General features: G+C 42.3%; 1 protein-coding gene and 1 pseudogene across 1 annotated transcript in view; both read left to right on the plus strand.

Annotated features, from left to right (window-relative positions):
* Positions 1-3,915: 3,915 nt before the first annotated feature.
* On the plus strand, positions 3,916-4,512 carry LOC114030735 (annotated as a pseudogene).
* Positions 4,513-8,419: 3,907 nt separating this feature from the next.
* The window catches only part of LOC114030707 (calcium-activated chloride channel regulator 1-like), a 36,418-nt gene continuing 30,310 nt past the window's right edge, over positions 8,420-14,527 (plus strand). The window contains 1 exon segment of the mRNA XM_027845575.1: positions 8,420-8,578. Coding sequence (XP_027701376.1) covers positions 8,420-8,578 — 159 coding nt within the window.

Raw genomic sequence — 14,527 nt, forward strand, 5'->3', positions numbered from 1 at the left:
AGCCAGGTCTTCTCAAATCTAAGACCCAACTTGGGTTCAATTTACCAATCTATCTCTTTTCCTAACAAATGGAGAGAACCAAGAGTGCAGTGGGACTGAAGCATCAAACTTGGCCCTTCAGTCACGCTCCACCTGAACCAGATAAAATTGTAATTGGGAAATGTTTAACATAATAAACAAAAATACAGTAAAACACAGATAATACTAATCTGTGGTTTTCTAAATCAATATGTGAGTCTGCAAGGCTCCTTTTCTATTTGGGCTTGTCATCACTAAGGGAGCTGCCTTCAGAGACTGTGGCTTTCCCTTCATCAGAGCTCTTCAGATAAAGGCTGGATCACCACCGGTCAGGCAAGTTGCAGAAGGGCTCCCCTTTACGTTCGGATTAGGCTGCCTCTGTAGTCTCTTCCAACTTGGAGATTCTGTGAACTATTCACATTCACCCCAAAATGTTTTTCAACAGCCTATCAACTTAATAGAGGAATAAAAGGTGGCAAGAGAAATCTATTTTGTAACAAATGCCATGAGGTTTCCTTACATGCAAATGTTCCTAATGGAACACAGTGAACAGGGGTAAAACTTCCATTAAACAGATAGTACTCAACTCACTGACATCCTCTAAAAACTAGATTTTTCTTGTACTCCATTTGAAAAAGGGTCAAAGAGGGCCAGCTCATTTAGGGAATATAGCACCCCAAACAATTTCCACGGTATTTCCCGGGACCAGTATATCTGATCTTCTAAATCTACACCACTCAACTCAGAAGCAGGAAGTCAGGGAGACATCTCTGGTAAGGCAAAAAGAGCTGACCAAGGCACGCGGAATTTACTTAAGCTTCAAAAACTATGGACTTAGAAAAGCAATCAAATTAAAATAAGAATTTATCAATCTTGGTTATTCATTTTTGCCTTTAGGATTTGTTGCTGTTATTATGACCCTTTTTTGGTTGTTGTTTGTTTTAGGATGCTTTGTTTCAAGGCTGGAGGAGACTATAGAAATCACTTCATTTCATGAGAAACATTAATTCTGCAAGGTTCAATTGTCAGCGCAAAAACTCCCTTTTTACCAATTAACAACCTTACTGGTTACTTTTAGAGTTGCTCAGAGGGGTTAGATGACTTGCTCATGGTTACAAAGCTGATATGTATCAGAATCCAGATTCAGGATTTATAATCCAAGATGTAAAACTCTTTGGCAACCCAAGAGCAAGGATTTTTTATCCTTGTATTCTCACTGTCTAGGGCCATGCTAGACAGGTGCTTCATAGGGATTTGTTGAATGGAACTATTTAGAAAAATTTCACAGCTCCCCTTTTCTTTTCTGAGCCAATATACTCTACTCACGGAGAAGTAAAGGCAGAGGTAAGACACACATACAGCTTATTGGGGGCAAAAATGTATTTGCAACCAACTACCCTGGGGTCTTTGAATATGGAGCCAACAAGGCAGGCTCTAGGACTTCTGTCTTCTAATCCTATAGTTTGTTTAAGCAAGGATACAAAATGAAAGCAAGAACGCTAGAGGGACAGGGAGGGAGGAATTCATGATCTCTCCCCATGCCTGTGCATCTTCCCTGGTCTCCCTCAGACCCAACCAGAGCCACATGGTCAGGACCCTCATACAATGTGACTTGCAGGAGGTGGGATCTCATTAAGGCTGGGAAAAAACAAATAACTGTTGTTTGTGGAGAAGAGGAAGAAGAAACCAGAGCAACAAATTGCCATCTGGCTCTGGGCCTTCAAAATGGAGGCTGCCTCTGATGCAGCCTGGCATCCTGGGCAGACACCAGGAAAGGATTCCGATCAGCTCAGGTCACCTCTGAGCCTCAGAGGCCTCATTCTTAAGGCAAAGGGCTTGCACTGAGGGGCTTCTAAGATCGTTTCCTGCTCTAAATCTATGTTCCTGTGATCCCAAATAAGCAACCCAAACTGAACTATGGCATGCTAGAACTGAAGAAGAGATATTAAGAGTCATGTTGTCCAGCCTGCTTAGTTCCTCCACGAGGAAAATAAAGCTGAGAGGTGCTGGGGATTTAGCATCTCAAAACCCCTAGGTCCTTTCAAGGCTCAGCCCAAGTGTCCCCTACTTCAAGAGGCCTGTCCTGAATCCCTCAGTCATTGGGGTATATATCTATTTTCTACATCCAGTACTTATCTGTGAATATATTGTCTCCCCCTAGTAAAATGTAAGCGGCTTGAAGTTATATGTTGTTTCACTTTTGAATTTGTTCCTGCAGAGCCTAGCATATAAAGTCTATCTCAGAGTAGGCATCTAACAAATGCTCACTGATGATTAATACTTAGATACCAAAAGGAAATTGCTATTTATTAGTCGAATGCTCTAGAGTGAGGAATAACAGCCAGTCCCTTTCTTCAGCTCCTGACAGGCTCATAGGTCACAGGATCATGGATTTAGAATGAGAAGACAGAGATGTCATTTAGGGCAACCCCTACATTTTACACATGAGAAAATGAAGGCCTAAAAGGTTAAATGAATTGCCCAAAGTCACCCATGTCAAGATCTGAAGCCAAATCCTTGGAAATGCAGCCTTCTTTCCCCTGCACCATGCATTTTGAGGGGGTGCAGCCAAGGGGTGTGTGATCAAAAGGTCAGTGTTCTGTTGCTGGGGGAGCAAGGCTTTTGGAATCCCAGGCCCAGCTTTCTGTCCCCATCAGATTTGGCTGAGGTCAAAATGTTGACATGGCACTGTCTTCTCAAGTCCTCCAGGGGGAGCTAGGAAGACAGTCTATAGAGCAGCCAGTTGGAAGCTAATTTTTACTAACTTAAAAGATGACTTGTTTAAAACATAAGCTTGTGAGCTGGGGAAGGCATGGAGGGATCCATACCTGTTTTGCTAGCATGTAGAAATGCCAGTGCAGAAACTCCCTCTAGTACTGCAGTTTAGCGACTCAGAATCATAGATTTGGAGCTGGAAGAGACCTGAGGCCCTTTTGTCTAACCTCTTCATTTTACAGATGAAAATCTGGGGCCCAGAGAGGTCAAATGATTTGCCCAAGGCCACTCAGACATTTAAGAGCAGAGTCAGAATTTGTACCCAGGTCCTCTGGGTCTAGATCCCGCACACTGCACCACACAACCTTGCTTGTCTATGACTTACAATCTGAGAAAAGCAGTCTCAGGTACTGGTTTGGTGTCTGCCCAGGGTGCCAGGCTGCATCAGAGGCAGTATTTGAACCCAGATTTTCTAAACTCTGAAGTCAGCCCTCTATCCACCATGCAATACTGCCTGCCTCTTAAGAGAGCAGCAGGGATCCTTGACTTTGAGCTGGCAGGGAGAGGTTAGACATAAAGCAGTTCTTCTTTCTTTGGGAACGGGTGGGGGAGATAGGTGGCCATTGAGGACCTCAGCTACTAGGCCGAGCTCTTTCTTCCTGTGGTCCAAATGGCCCCTAAAGAGCTTGTCTTGTTCTCTTTTCCTCCATTTTGAAGGCCCAGAGCCGGATGGCTATGTGTTGCTCTGATTTCTTTTTCCTCTTCTCCACAAACAACAGTTCTCAACTGCTTCTTTTATTTATTTATATTTTTTCCCAATTACACATAAACAAAAAATTTTAACATAAGTTTTTAAAAATTTTCTCTCTCCCTCCCTTCCTTCCCTCCCCCTCCTTGGGAAGGCAAGCAATTTTATATAGATGATACATGTGCAGTGATGCAAAACATGTTACAAAAGAAAATAGACTGAAAAAGAAAATGAAACAAGAATAATAAAGTTTTTAAAAGTATGATTCAAGGTACATTCAGACTCCACCAGTTCTTTCTCTGGAGGTGGATAGCATCAATTTCTTCCTCTTTCCCTCTTCTGCACCAGGTAGTCAAATTCCTCCTTCTTAATAATAACAATGATTACATTACATACAGCAGCAGCAGAACTAGTGAGTGAGCTGCACAGTCAAAATGTGTAACTTCAAGGAAGATCAGACAGCAGAGTTCAAGGAGCCTTCCAGCTGCTTGACCAAACAGGGGATGGAAAGATCTTATACTGCTAGTGTGGGGACACGATTCGAGCCCTGGGCCAGAACCCTACCAATGTTGAGGTGCTCAAGGTCTTAGGGAATCCCAAGAGTGATGAGATGAATGTGAAGGTGCTGGACTTTGAACACTTTCTGCCAATGCTGCAGATGGTAGCCAAGAATAAGGACCAGGGCACATATGAAGACTATGTAGAAGGGCTTCGGGTGTTTGATAAAGAAGGGAACAGCAAAGTCACAGGGGCCGAAATACTCATCACCCTGGGTAAGAAAATGACAGAGGAAGAAGTAGCAGTGTTGGTGTATTAAAAGATGACTTGTTTAAAACATAAGCTTGGGAGCTGGGGAAGGCATGGAGGGATCCATGATCCATGATCCAGATTACCTGTTTTGCTAGCACGTAGAAATGCTAGTGTGGAAACTCCCTCTAGTACTGCAGTTGAGCGACTGCAGGGTAGGGTATGACGACATCAATGGTTGGATCAAGTATGAAGAGCTACTCCAGACGGTGATGAATGGCTGAGAACAACTCCCCTTTCCACAATGAACCCCCTAACTTTCTCAGTGTGGAAAATCATCCTCTTGTCCCTGAAGTAACTAACTACATTTTCAGGGTTACCAACATTCTTACTTCCAACCCCTACCATATGTCCTCTTTGGCCTATTTGCTCTCTGCTTTCACCAAATAAACTTGCTATTTGCTCCCCCCCCAAAAAAATGACTACAATAGCTAGTATTTACATAGCACTTTAACGTTTGCAAAATACTTTTGTATAATAAAAAATGAAACACACGATCTCATTTGGTCTTCACAACAACCCCATGAGATAGAATGTTCTCCGCTGGGCCACCTGGCTGCCTCTCTAGTTTTAAGGCTCAACATGCTTGGCACTCTTGGCATGGAGGAGAGCAAGGAGAGGATACCCTCCTATAGACCCTTGTCAGCAAGGTCTCCCCAATTTTTCTCCCTCTCCATTCCCCTGCTTCTTTTAGCTCTAGAAGCTGTTAGTGCGGTCCTGCAAGCCAGCAGGGTCTAGGGGATGGACTGCTCCAGTTCCATTTTCCTCACTAGAATACACGTATTTGTACATGCAGGGGGTGGTTGTTGTTCGTCCTTCATTTTCAAAGAGGACCAATGACATCACAGGGTGATGACCTGACTTGCTCGTGAATTGGATTTAAGTGAGGCAGAGTTGCACAAAGTTGTCAGGTTCACTGTTCCACAGTCAGTTAAGTCCAATGGCAGGACAAAAGTCAAAACAACTGACAATGGCCCGGGATGCAGCAGAAAATTTTGGTGTCTTCAATGTCTGACCAAGATCCAAGTGCCTGCTTCAGCCACCTTCATGGCCATTTGAACAAACTGTTCGCATCTGCCTATTCTGCCAAGGGAAGTCTTCACATGCTTGGGATAGACATCTCCCTATCTCACAGATGAGCTTGAGGCCTGTTGGTTACCCTCCACTTGGTTTAGCCTGTCTACCAAGACGGTTTTACCAGGGTGTGGCCGGTACAGCTTCTTGGAGCCACAGGTAAGAGTTGGGTGACCAGTTGGACACCAAAGGTGGATAAGCAGCCCTGAAAAGGGCTTGGCAAGCCCTCACACCAGAGGTGCTAGTCCCCCCCGAACACCTCATACACACGTCATGTAGGGGGTAGGGGCAGCTAGATAGTTCAATAGATAGAGAGGCAGCATGAAGTCAGGAAGACCTGAGTTCTAATCCAACCTCAGACACTTACTAGCCGTGTGACCCTGGGCAAGTCACTTAACCCTGTTTACTTCGGTTTCCTCTTCTGTAAAATGAGGTGGAGAAGGAAATAGCAAACCATTCCAGTGTCTTTGGCAAAAAAAAAAAAAAAATGAGGTCACAAAAAGTTAGATGTGACTGAAAATGACTGAACAACAACGACGGGGTGGTACTAAAGAGTATATTCTCAACTCTCAAATCTGTTTTTCAATGGATTTACATATTTGTGTTGAGTTAGAAATGTTCCTCATATTCCATATATCTCCTGGTTCTATATGGTTTATAAATAACCTTAATGAAGAAATTAACATATGTTTCATTTGTTGGTTTGGGTCGTTCTCAGCATCTAATTGGCCAACTGTCAAAAGTTCTGGCAGCAGTAGCTAATGGAAACAGTAGAAGAACAGGACCTTGAACCCCATCCATGTGGATGAGCAACGGTTAAATGACTTGTACAAAGTCACACAATGAGTCATCAACTGACCTAAGATTGAAGGTCAGTTCTAGGGCCTTCAGCTCTAGGGCACTTACTGTCCTGGTGGGCAGAGGTTTGACAGTGAAGACAGAGGCCAGGAGGAACAACAGTGAATGGTGAAGCTGTAGTGCAAAGCCAGGCTGGTAATAGGTTAACAGGCACTGGCAAGGGCAGGTCAGAATGCATGCTTTGACATCAAACTTAAGCTGACTCACTCAAGGTTATATGACTCCCTCTTCAAACAAAGAAGTCCAATGTCTGCCATCACCTCCTGACCAGTGAGGCTGATTCCTGACTCTACTTTCTTCTCTCCCTCTTTTTATGTTCATGATTCTTTTTATGATCCTATTTTGGCACGGAGAAGGGCCTTTTGTGAGTTTCTATCCATACCTTTCACCTAGGTCAGGGCATAGGGTGGAACTGGTACTTAATGATTCATGAATGTCTGTGGAATGAATAACAGCACCTACCTCCTGGGCTGTTGGTGAGGAGTCAACAGGATAAGAAGAGTAAAGGATATGGAAGAAGTGGTATCTATTTAATAGCGATTCTTGAACATTTTTGTGTCTTGGGCCCCTTGGCAATCTGGTTAGAAAAAAAAACTATGGACTCATCAGAATCATGGTTTTAAATAACTAAAGGAAATATAAAATTTCAGGTGCAGGGTAGTACATCTTTATCAGATGTCATTTATTTTTCCATCTAAATTTACGGATTCCCTGAAATCCATCCATGGACCACAGGTTAAGAATCTCTGTACTACATAGATATGAGTTATTATTGTTGTTATAATTATGATTGTCGGTATTATTATCAATTATCTTTCCCACTTTATCAAAATCATTTAAAACTGCATTATCATAAGCATTTTACACTGTAGTTTAATTTCCCAAGTTACTGCCCACATTAGAGGTCATTAGTATTGTAATGAATATACATACTATTCTATTACCAGACGTGTAAAGTGGTAGATTTACAATAAACTCTTGGGATTTAAAAAAAATAAAGTTCATACTTTTAAATTTTATCATCATCTTTATTTTAACAATGATAATAAATCTCCACCAAGGTCACATTCTGATTTCTCATGCATGGAGTTGATGACCCTGAGCTCTTAAAAGTACATTGTCAGTACAGTGTAAGCTGTGGCAGGTTCTACCAAGCTGGAAAGGCTTCGAGCTAGGGCCAATTGGTAGACTGGATGTATTGTTTTCTGAGAACCAGCCTCAGGTTCATTTATTAGTTAGCTCCAAGTTGATAAAATTTCTGGCCTCTGGCAACTCACAAAGATCCCTTCCAAAAGCAGGATTTCTTAACTTTTCTTTTTTTACATGATGAACCCTTGCCCATCACACATACAAATATATAGGTCTACAAAGGAAACAAACTATATTGAAATACAGTCATTAAAATACTTTTTAAAAAATTTACAGACCTCAAGTTAAGAACCTCCAAATGAAGAGGTTTTCGAAACTTGTGAAGAGAGTACCCACATTTAAGAAAACACAAATGCTTCAAACACTGAAATAATTTTACATTCATACAATTCCTACCTAAAGAACACATCCATATACTTATGTCCTTAAGAAATCAGCTTTCATAGTTAAGAACAATGTTTTGCCATCTGGCAAACATATGAAAGACATACATACATATGTACACATACACATACATAGATGTGTGTGTGTGAGAGTGGGAGAGAGAGAGAGAAGGATTGGACCTGGTGTCTCACTGAAAAAAAAGAACTCCCAGATGAGAAAATTACCTCTGCTAATGTAGGTTGACACCTTCTCTATGACTTATAGTCTTAAAGATCTGCCTAACACTGAAAGGTGAGATGACTTCTCTGTTCCACACAGGCATTATGTGTCAAAGTCAGGACTTGAACCCAGGTCTTCCTAGCTCCTTGGTCAGCTTCTTCTCCATTCTATCATGCTGCCTTTCTCCCTACATATCATATAGATGTATAAAACAACTATTTGCTTTATACTATGTTCCTTTATGATGGCCATAAGCAAGCTTTTTTAAGTACTACTGAAGTGAGTTGTTTCTGACTAATGATAACAAAGTTATATTTTATTAGAAACAAGCTCAAAGTCCTGGGTAAGTTACTGGCAATAACTTTTAAGAGCATATATATAGCAGCAGGAGACAAGTTTCCTAAACTGGACTTTTCCCAAAGAAGAAGTGGATATAGACAGTCAGTCATGGTGTCATTTAAAATGTTTGTTTTAACTTTGGCCCTGTACCTACTTCAGGGGGCTGGTACATCCCTCATTAAGCTGAATAACAATGGCTATGAAGACGTGGTCATTGCAATCGACCCAGATGTGGAAGAGGATGAAAATCTTATTCAGCAAATAAAGGTAGGAGAGGTGTTAAATGTTTACTCCTCAGTTTTATTTGAATTTTCAAATGCGTCTGTGCATGTAAGGGGGGAATCTTTATTGCTAACAATTTTTTATTTGAAAGGGTCTTGATATCTCATTAGCTCGCAAGCTCCATAGGAACTGACAGTAGGTGTCAAGCAAGAAAACTAACAGAACCTTTTAAACTTTTTTTTTAATTGATGCCTTTTGTATTTATATTAGATAAATTTAAAGGGTAAGAAAGGAGATCTTTTTTCAGAAGTAACTAAGTATTACTAATGACAAATTCTGAGTTCCCAATGGCAGAGGATACTCTAATGGGCCAGATAATATGTTTGGAACAGTCATGTAAGCTATTTTGCCAGTCCCTACCACCAAGAAATGCCATTGTTTTTGTATTCCATATTCCCAGTTTGGGGTTGTCACAACCCACAGAAGCCTTCTGTCTTATAGTTCCCTGTTCTCTGCTAGAGACCAGGGAATATCTTAGTTTCAGGGGGACAGGGCAAAGGAATTTCTGCTGTCCTCACCTGCTAGATGCCAGTTATTGGAGCACTGCCCTCTGCCCCCAACAAGTATTGGAATTACTCGCTGTAAATATTGTATAGTTACTTATCTGTGTTCCATCAGTAGCAAGTGTTCTTTCAAAGCAGAGGTTATTAGCTTTTTGCCTTTGTACCCTCTTCACCTAACACGGTGCCTGGCACAGAACAGATGCTTCAGAAGTGCCTGTCACCTAATGTAGGCATTTGAGATGTTCATATCACAATTGACATTTACATGCTGTTTTAAGGGCAGTTAGGTGGCACAGTGACTACAGCACCAGGACTGAAGTCAAAAGGACATGAGTTCAAATATGGCCTTAGAATCTTCCTAGCTGTGTGACCCTGGGCAAGTCACTTAACCCTCTTTGCCACAGCTTCCTCATTTGTAAAATGAGCTAGAGAGGGAAATGGCAAACCATTCCAGTATCTTTGCCAAGAAAACCCAAAAAGGGACCACAAAGAGTCGGACACAACTGAACAACAATGCCATTCAAGCATCAAACCTCCATTTTATAAATACGGAAGCAGGACCAGAAAGGCTAAGTGACTTCCCTATAATCACACAGCTAGTCAAGCAGGAGCCAGAATTTGAATGTCCAGTCCAGGATTTCTTCAATTACAGGGTGACACCTCTCACTAGCCCATGATTCTTATAGGAAATCTTAACCTTTTTGTGTCATGAATCTCTTTGGTGGACTAGTGAAGTGCCAGGATCCCTTCTCAGAAAAATGTTTTTAAATGCATAAAAAATACAGAGGATTGCAAAAGAAGCCAACAGTTAGTACAAATAAGGATGTGATTTTTTTTTCCCATCCAAGTTCAGGGACTCTCTGAAATCTAACTGTGGACTGCAGTTAAGAATCCCTGTTCTAGAGAAAACCTGCAAATTTCAGGTTAAGGGAAAATAGGACACTGACATTGCTGAAAACAAACAAATAAACAAACAAACAAAAAAAGAGAATGGGACTGAAGAGCACATTCTGACTCCTGATAGAAAGATTTAACGTTTTAACGTTTTTGTGTACTCAAATTCATTCTAGCTAAAAACAGGGAACTGTGCAACGGCTCCAGAACAGAGATTGTCAGGAATGAAAGAATCTTATGCATTCTCCAGCACTGCCCTCTCCACATAGTTTGAATGGACAGAATGCCCATCAAAGAGAGGGAGAGATGGAGAGAGGGAGCTAGGACCCAGGCATGCAGCAGAGGGAGAACAACTCCAGGAGGAAGAGCTAGGACCAGATTCTCTCTCACTAACTGTTGCCTCCACTGAGGAATTTATCCTAAGGTGGCAGTTACAGGTATAAGCGATTGTTCCAATATTGGTGATTTGATGGGCTTGCCTTCCTCTATTTGCTGAGAACGATTTCTGTAGGGCAGAAGTCTTTTGCATTCTCATAATTCATACTGCACCTTGTTCTGTGGGAAATTCCACTCTTGCCCCCCCCCACACACACACACTGCCTCCCCAAATGACCCTTTGTGCACATCCACGTGCCTCCTTCCCTTCAGGAAATGGACTGATTGGGGAGGCTGCTACAGGTGACAGACTCTCATGGGAACACTAGGCTCTGTCTCCAGCTTTCACTGGAGAGCTTGGTATCTGGCCAACTAGCAGACTAGTGGTCAAGGTGGGATTCAAGGCGTGGTCTGCAGGGTCAAAGTCCCACTCAAATCTCTCAGTCTCCCCCTACACCTGCTCATGAAGCCAATACTTTCCACTCAGATTCGTTTCAATTCAGTCAGTCAGTCAGTCAGTTGGTCAACATTGATGAGTACCTATTGTGTGCCAGGCACTGTGCTAAGTGCTGGGGATGCTTCAGTCTGAGAGGTTTAGACCCCTCAAGGACCAGAGTATAGGACAAGGTCGTCTGGAATGAACTCATAGACTCAAGCATTCTTTAAGTCGAGGTGGCAAAGATTTATTGTTATGTTATACCGTGGGCAAGAATTCTCAAGGAACCTGCCATGGTGGACAGAGCTCCTTAGGGAACTTGCAACCTAACAGGAATGATACTAAAGCTTATTTGGAAAAAGTAGTGGATTATGTGGCAAGTATGCTAATTAGGTGTTAACACACAACCTTGGTCACAGACGTCATTCACTACTGGAAACCATGGGGAGGGGAAAAGAGGGTTCTTGAAAGGTTCCTAAAGGTCTGTTATGCCTGTAACAAGATAGTTTTAGGAATTGATGTCTATAGTTCATAGAACCCTCTCTCATAGGATTTTATTTTGAGTTGTCTGATGGATCATAATAATTTATTGATAATCAATAATCTGAGAAATGCCACAAACCACTCTGAGAGAATGTGATACTGGTGGGAAGTTAGCACTGGGAAAAAGCTGAGATTGCAATTTTAGCCTCAGTCTAAGATGGGATCCTCCTGGCTCAGTTTCCCCATTATGTTCCTTTGAGAAGGAATGTTACCCACCTGGCTATTCCTGAGTCTGGCTATGAGATTGATTTGATACTGCATGGTTGGGAAACTTAATTATCTGAATCCAAACAGAGCTAAGGATGTTTTATCCTGTCACATTGGGCCCTGCAGTCTTTTCTGTCAGATTTGTGTCTTCCAGACTACAGGCCATTCACCTACAGTTGATAAACAAACCAGCCAATGTCCCCCCATCGTTCCCTGGATGCAGCCTGTGCTCGGTTCCAGTCAACCTCCTCTGTGGGACCCCCTCAAGGCAGGGACTAAGCTATATGCCCCTTGCAACAGGAAGTAGTTTCAGAAGCTGACACCTTCACCCCTTACCCCAAAAGAATTTGGGTCCCATTTGTTTGAGGGGGGAATGATGAGGATGGGATCTAGATCCCAAAAAAGGAAAAACTCTGGACTTTCCCACAAGGTCAAATGTCTGGTGTTGTCCTTAGGCTATAATCCCATCAAGTGGTCTTTCGTTGTGGACCTCCCTGTGGCTCCAGGCCACCTCCCACCCTTAATCCTACCTAGGCTCCATCCCCCCCCCCACCCCCACCCCCCGCCTTGGCCGAGTGGTCCAGGTCCCTGGAATTCTATTACCTCATAGACTACTTGGCCACTCCTAGATCCCTCCCATAGTCTTAATGTATATAAGGTCCATCTTGTCTCCATTAAGGTGCTTAGATTCTTAAAATCTAGCCAATAGCTTACTAATATTCAGACTCCTTAAGAGTCTGCCTAATATGAAGGATGTTCTAATAAACCTTGTCTTTGACTGAAAAAATAAAAAAATAAAAATAAAAAAAAGAAGTGGCAGGTAAGAGGACACCGAGAAGTGGAGGAAGTATCTTCTAGGCAGGGGGATGGCCAGCCTCTGCCAGGAGGGGCAGAGTGGGAGACAGACTGTGAAAGGTCCAAATGAAGAGCTAAGGAGTTTGTATTTAAGCCTAGATTCAATAAGATTGAAGACTGAACTTTGCAATGAGAGCCTGATGGCCAGCCTGCCTGCCTCAGGTCTCTCTCCACTCTAACCCATTCTCCACTAAGCTGTCAAAGTGGTATTCCTAAAACAGAGGTATGACCATGCCGCACCCTCCCACCCCCCCCCATGAACTCCAGTGCTCCCTGTCACCTCCAAGACCAAATGCACAATGCTCTGTTTGGCATTCAAGGCCCTTCACAGCCTAGCTCCTTCCTACGTTCTCAGTCTTCTCACATCTTATTCACTCTCAGTGTACTCTGTGATGCAGGGACACATTGCGTCTCCTAACTCTGTACCTTTCTCTGGCTGTTCCCCATGCCTGGAACTTGCTTCTACGGAAAGCCTTTCCTGATCTCTCTTAATTCTAGTGCTTTTTCTCTGTTGATTATTTCCCAGCAGAACTAGTTACTCTTTACCCTCATCTCTTTGAATTTATCACATTTCCCCTTGCATTATAACTCCGCATACATGGCTTTCCTGCCCTCTCCCACATCCCATTAGGCTGCAAACTTCTAAATGGAGGGTGTGTTGTAGCCATTTTTCGGTCCCCAGTGGTGTTTTGCAAATGTTAGGTACTTAAAAGCTGTTTGTTGAACTGAATTTAATTGAACTGCATCCTGTCAACAGCAAAGCCCCTTAGTGGGGAGAAAGGAGGAGAAAGAACAATGTCAGGACTCCACTAGGACATGTATCAAACCTTGGATGGTTTGGCACTGCCTTACAAAGCTACAAAGTTTCATGATAAAGGCTAGAAAAGTTTTAGCAAAGACCCTTAAAGAATCCCAGTTAGCCTGTACTCCCTGAAAAGCTGTCTAATTGTGAGGCAAGGAGGGCAATTTGCCCTTATTTCACAGATGAGAGCACTGAGAGCCTGGTTAAATGTCTTGTTTAAAATTACAGGATTTATGAGGGTGTTAGGAAGACAGGCCTGACCCTCGAACCCAGAACACCTGATTCCCACTCCAGTACATCGTCCATCCTACTATACTATCTTAGCCTCAGTTAAGTCAATCTAGATAATTAACAGTCCACAAATGTAAATAATAACTACAGTACCAACAGAAAAATGAATTCCTGGAAATTAAAGTGAGTCTATCACACAGCCAATCAATTGAGAAGCACTTGTTAAGTACTACTTTGTGCTAGGCATTGAGGATACAAACACAAGGAATGAAACAATCCATTTCTATTCTAATTGATGATGAGAGCTTAAAAGGCACCACACTGGTGGAGAGTCCCTGTGTTCTATCCATACCCCCAGAGGAGTACTAGAGAAAGACCTCTACCATTTTGGGGGATATCCCAAAGAGAATTTATGGGACGGCACAGACAAGGGGCTCACATGGATGGGATCTATCAGCAGGTGGACAGAAAATCCACATTAAAGAGATCAGATCCAGTGAAATATGGAAGTCACTACAACAAAGCCCCAACCTCACTGGTGATACAATGCTGGAGTTCTGATTTGTTTTAAAGAAACATTATCTTGAGTACATTTTTAAATTAATTAATTAATTTTAGTTTTCAACAATCACTTCCATAAGCTTTTGAGTTTTAAATTTTCTCCCCCTCTCTCCTTACCTCTCTCCCCAAGATGGCGTGCAATCTGATATAGGCTCTACATATACATTTCTATTAAACATTTTCACATTAGTCATGTGATAAAGAAGAATTAGAACCAATAGGAGGAACCACAAGGAAGAAGAAACAAAACAAAACAGAAGAAAGAAAAAAGAGCAAATAGTATGCTTCGATCTGCATTCAGACTTCATAGTTCTTTCTCTGGATGTGGATAGCATTTTCCATCATGACACCTTTGGAAATGTCTTAGATCCTTGTATGGGTGAGAAGAGCTAAGTCTATCAAAGTTAGTCATCACACAACATGGCTGTTACTGTGTACAGTGTTCTCCTGGTTCTGCTCACTTCACACAGCGTCAGTCCATATAAGTCCATACAAGTCTTTCCAAGTTTTTCTGAAGTCCACTCATC

The sequence above is a fragment of the Vombatus ursinus genome, unplaced genomic scaffold (genome assembly GCF_900497805.2).
Source record: "Vombatus ursinus unplaced genomic scaffold, bare-nosed wombat genome assembly UNPS02005264.1, whole genome shotgun sequence".
NCBI lineage: Eukaryota > Metazoa > Chordata > Mammalia > Diprotodontia > Vombatidae > Vombatus > Vombatus ursinus.